Source organism: Bos mutus, chromosome 5, assembly GCF_027580195.1.
Source record: "Bos mutus isolate GX-2022 chromosome 5, NWIPB_WYAK_1.1, whole genome shotgun sequence".
In the NCBI taxonomy this organism is placed as follows: Eukaryota; Metazoa; Chordata; class Mammalia; order Artiodactyla; family Bovidae; genus Bos; species Bos mutus.
In genome coordinates this window covers 46,342,846-46,348,058 of record NC_091621.1, presented here as the reverse complement: position 1 = coordinate 46,348,058, position 5,213 = coordinate 46,342,846, and the positions used below count along the sequence as shown (strand labels likewise).

Below are 5,213 nucleotides of genomic sequence, written 5' to 3'. Positions count from 1 at the left end.
GCGGCCAGTAGCCCCTTTTAGGGGCGGATTCTCCTCCCGCCTCGTAAATTATCCTGGTCCAGCCTCCGGCTGGCCGTGACCGTGAACGCCAGCAGGAAGAGAGGATCTGCTGCGGCTGCCAGAAACTCTCTGGGCCAATCAGTGCTGCGCTTCGCAGCTCCTTCTTTTACAGCCTCCCGGGTTTCCCAAAGAGCCAGGTGGGGGTCCCTGGGGTGGCTACTGAACCTGAGACTGCGTCTGCTCAGCTCTCAGTTCCCCTCTTGCAGCTTCCGGTCCGCAGCCGCCTGGACGGCAGGGAGAGTGGATGGCAGTACACCTGTCAGCGAATGGGCGCAGGGGCCTCGGTGCAGGGGGCTGAGGACCAGGAGCACGGTTGGTGCGTTCGGGTAGCCTGCTCTAAAGGGGACCTAAGGCTGATGATCGCCCCATCCAACAGCCGGCTCAACAAAATGCTCATGCCTTCTCGTGCCTTTGCCTGCTTGGCGTCCAGGCCTGGAGGACCCAGGCCCCAGCAGACTTGGGCACTGCTGACCATTCTGTTCTCTCAAACCACACTTCCTCCTATGTTTCCCCACTTCCTCCTGCCCTCCCAGAGCCACCCTGACCCTATCCCCAATCTCTGCTGATACTCCACTCTCGCTCCCTCCTCTTGGCCAGTCCTAACCCAACAACTGCAAGCTCTGAGAGCACTGGTCCCACTGTCCCCACCCTGGCCTATTCCTGCAGGCAAACTGACCAAAGACCATGGAAGGAAAATGATGGGAGGGGGTGTCTTAGTCACCTTGCCTCCAGATCCTCAGCCGGAGGCCCAAAGCCCCAGTCCCCGGGGTCAAACTAGCCCCTCCCCAGGGCCTCAGCCTTCCCTTCCCCTACCCCCTACCTGCAGCTGTGGGCTTCTTCTCTCCCTGGCTGGGTTCTTCCCTTGTCTCTGGGACTTGGCAGGGTCTGCTGGGGGTGTGTGGGAGGGAACCGCGAACAAAAGAGATAAGAGGATGTCCGGGGAGGACCTGCAAGAGACGCCTGGCGTTCTAAGCGGGGACTGTGTCCCAGGCAGCACCCCCTGTTGCTGTCCGCCAGAGACAGGCTCAGTCTGGGGCTGGCACCCGTGTCTTGGCCCCCTAAAAGAAGGAGAGAGCTTGCTCCCTCAACAGAAGTCTTTTCTTTTTCATTCTGCGGTTCTGAAACCAGATCTTGACCTGCTGGTCACTAAGATTCAAGCGGTCTGAGAGTTCCCTCCGGCGCTGCCGTGTGATGAACTCGTTCACCAGAAACTCGCCCTCCAGCTCCGCCAGCTGCAACTTTGAATAGGGCTTGCGCTTCTTCCGTGAGCGGCTGTGGATCGGGTACCAGGGCGCTCCTGGGTGGAGACGAACCAGCAGGGTTGACCAGAGGACCAAGAGATGACAAGCCCCGTACCCTCGGTCCTTCCCAAGCCCCTTTCACCTTGGCCTAACAACCCACGCCAGGCTCTTCCTCTCCTGTTTTGCAAAGATTCCCATCCCCATCAAGTCCTCAGCCTTCATCAATCTCTTCTTCCCCTTTCACTCTTTTCTCCTGGCCTCCCCAACCCTACTTCTCAGTGCCGCATCCCAGAACCTTCTAGATTCTTATCCTCTCACTTCTCCTCAAACCTCTTTTTCTCCAGGATATCTTGGCCCCTTCCTCTCACATCCTCCAGAATGGAGTCCCTGATCAGTTAGAACAGACATGAGCTAGTGACAAGAGTAAACCATATCCACTGGCCTTTCTTAAAAAAAAAAAAAAAAAGGAGGGAATGGGGCCCTGTGGGAAGGTGGAAAGAGAGACCCTGGGCAGGCAGGGATCATGCTCTGGGTCCCCAGCCCCCAGGCCTGGAAAAGTCTGTCAGAATCCCCGGTCTCCGGAGCTCCCTGCCCCCTCGGCTGCAAGCCAAGCAAAAAGGGAATCTCTCTAGTTCTTTTATGGGGATATTTACATGTTTATAGGCCTCCCCCTCAACTCTTTTTTTTTTTAAAGAAGCGCTTTCTCACCACACAGTCTGTCACCCTAGGCGGCCCTAGCTCAGTCCTACACTGCCCGCCCGAGTGAGACGTCCCGTCCGGAGTGGGCCGAGGTCCTTACCGCTGGCCGCGAGCCCGCCGCCGGGGTTTAAAGGCGATACCAAGCTTCCGGGGTCGCCCGCGCCGGCGCCCTTGTTGCCCTCATTGAGCAGGGACGAACTGGAGTCGGATTCCAGCGACTGGCACGAGGGCGGGTCGTGCGGGGGTCCCGCGCCGCCGTCGCCACCGCCGCCGCCTGCCGCGTAGTCGTACTTGAAACCGAGCGCTGGCGGCCCCGACGGCTCCAGCGGCAGCAGCGCTGCCCCGGGCCCGACTCCTGGGCCGGGATCGCGCCCGCGCTCCTCACGCTTCAGGCCCCCGCCGCCCTCGGCGCACGGCTCGCGGTAGTAACCCTTGCTGTCCTCCACGCGCGCCAGCTCGCACGTGCGGCCAAAAGGAGGGTTGAGAGACACCGGGCTGCCGAGGTAGGGCTGCGGGTAGCCATTGCACGGCTCCGCCGACGGCCAGGGCAGCGAGCACACGTTGTCGCGGCGCGGGTAGGACAGCGAAGGCAGCCCGGGCAGCTGCGCCCCGGACGCGCGAAAGTTGGGAAAGTAGAAGGTGTCTCCCGTGTGGATGTTCACCAGCGGCCCCACAAACCCGGGATTCAGGAGATTATGCTCGCCCATTTCCGCGGGGCCCGACAGGCAGCTTCTACTTTATTGCTATCTGACATTAAACATAGTTAAACCTGCACCGGCCACCCATTGGCCGTCCGGCTCACGTGGGCGCCGCCGCCAGGGGGATGGGTGGGGACAGAGAATCCCCCCACCCTGCACCAACTCCAACTTCCCCCTTCCCCAGTAGAGGGGGGTGAGAGTGAACGAATCGCGGGGTCAGATTTATTCGCTGGTTTCTGGTTTTTAAAAAAATCATATAAAACCTAACGCAGAGATCGAGGTAATCGCCCGACACGGGGCAAGAGGAAAAGAGCCACACCAAAAATACCCTCACATACACGCTTCTGCACCCTGAACAAGACACCTCCCCCCTCCATGTATTATCTTCTGGCCAGCAGCTGGCCAGAGCACAGCCCGTCCCTCTTTAATTAGCTCCTTTATTAACTAAAACCGTTGGAATTTACAATATATCCCCAATAAATTACTATTAGATATTGTGTCATATAAAGTTTACTGGCTGTTTAAGGAGACGGATGAGCCCTTTGGCTCGGGGTTTATTTACAGTAGAGGCGAAGTGGGGGTAAAGACAGGTTTCCCTGCAGCTGTCTCTTCCAGCCCTGTCGCTGCCAGCTTCTTTTCCCCGGCTCTTTCTCCTCAGGAATTTGGGGAGACACGTGGGGTCCTCTCCCCCAGGAGGCGCTCAGGGAGGATTACTAATGCCAGGTCTTCCCCACTCTCCACCTGGGAGCCACCCAGCCTCACATCTTCATTCACTGTTAGAGGAAGAATAACAGAAGAGAGATGGAGGAAGTGGAATAAGGGCGCTCCCAGCTCAATGAGGACTTCCCCATCTGCTCTTGAAAACCCGGGGGGCTGAACTACTCTGCCCCATGACTTCTGTGGGTCAGAGGGGCTTCGGGGGGGGGGTGCTGTCCTCTTGGAGTCTTTGCAGCAAGAGACTCTGGGCTCCCAGCAGGGCTTGGTTGGCCGGAGAGGCCCCTGATTCCCACTGTGGAGGAAACATTCACACCCCAGAACGAGCCCAGCCTACTGCTGGGACCACAGATAACAATGCCCAGTCCAGTAGGTGTGCTGGGAGTGAGGGAAGGAACACCAGAGAATTATCTTCTTGGGATTTAAAATTATATGTATGGTGCTAACCCCAACAGCTCTTTTTGCAGAAGGCTGAGAACCTAATGCAGACCATTGGCAAAATTAATGGACATCTGGAAGCTACGATCTAACTTCAACCAAGTCCAAAAACACACAGTCAAGCAGATTAAAATGAAAAGGGAAACAAACCTTCCCTTCGAAACAAGGTGTATTCTATTGGGGTCTAGTAGACAGAATACTCGGATTTCTATGCTATTATTTTGGGTTCTTTTGAGCCAAAGCTCAAAGCACCACTTTAAGTAATACCAGGTGGGATCAATAGTCCGGCAAAAGTCTAAATATGAGAATACACCAGATTTAGAGAAAACTAGAGAGACGACAGAATATGGGAGAAAGAAACCCACGTGGGTGAAAATTAAATATCTGAAAATGAGCAGAAGCCACAAAAGCAGACCTAAGCAGAAGATTCTCATCTCCCTCTTTTTCTCTCTTCTGCAGGACACGGCAGAGAGAATGCAGATTCTTTGAATTTCAGAGCTTCTCGAGCAATTTCATATCCCAAACCATAGCTGCTCACTCCGACAGAAATGTGTCCGCGCGGGCGTCTCCCTGCCGGGCACAGCTCGCAGCTCTTAGCTCGGTACCCTCCGCTCTCACCCCGCTTCCTTTTCCCCGCCCTGGCCAGCTGGGCGGCCTGGCCAGGTCCCTTCTGCCCCCAGGAGCCCACCCCACGCTGGGCCCACTTGCCGGAACCGAGGTCAAGCGGTGGGATGTCAGCCCCGCGCAGTCACCTCCAGTCAGAACCGCGACAGTGGGGGAAGCAAGGAGCGAGCAGAATTGAACTGGCCTTTTTGTGCCTAGTTGATTAAGGGGCTGTGCGACTGCACAGAGGAGCATCCCTCAGCTGCGAATTCCACATCACAGCATCTCCAATATCTTATTTATGCCCTCTTTTTCAAGATGCATTAATAAGCGTTACTGAATATTTAATTAAATTTATTTGCGGGTTATTTTGAGTCATAAAGATAAACAGGGTGTGACTTTAATATTGTTGCTGTTTTCAATCAGAACATAGCGCCGGCGGCGAGGTATCCAGGCCTCCAGGCCTCGCGCTCAGCCGCTATTGTTGGTGTGGGGGACGCCGATCTGAGCTTTGCGGGATAATCACTAGTCCTTGATGGGGTGGAGGCTTCTCCCCATTCTCTTTTCCCTTCCCAGATGACTCCAGTCTCCTAGAAGGGGGGGGGGTGCAAGGAGAAAGGTCTTAGGCTCTCCCCACCCCTCCCTAGCTCGAAAATCTCAAGCCCGGAACTCTGCTCGCTGTCCTCCGGGCCAGGCAGCTGAGCACGCAGAGCAGCGGCCACAGGGCGGCAGATGAAACGCCGCGGAAATGAGGATGGAG

General features: G+C 56.3%; 1 protein-coding gene across 1 annotated transcript; it reads right to left on the bottom strand.

Moving 5' to 3' along the window:
- Window positions 1-1,037: 1,037 nt before the first annotated feature.
- HOXC12 (homeobox C12) lies at window positions 1,038-2,707 on the bottom strand. The gene is made up of 2 exons (XM_070369997.1): window positions 2,101-2,707; window positions 1,038-1,357 (listed from the first exon to the last, which is right to left on the bottom strand). The coding sequence occupies exons 1-2, from the start codon at window positions 2,705-2,707 to the stop codon at window positions 1,119-1,121; spliced, it is 846 nt and encodes a 281-aa protein (XP_070226098.1). The 3' UTR covers window positions 1,038-1,118.
- Window positions 2,708-5,213: the final 2,506 nt, after the last annotated feature.

Bases quoted from the DNA above. Each gene is read 5' to 3' on its own strand.
- HOXC12 (XM_070369997.1), bottom strand. From the start codon at position 2,707: ATGGGCGAGCATAATCTCCTGAATCCCGGGTTTGTGGGGCCGCTGGTG. The intron at 1,358-2,100 runs GTAAGGACCTCG...GTCTCCACCCAG, and splicing joins CGGCGGGCTCGCGGCCAGCG to GAGCGCCCTGGTACCCGATC.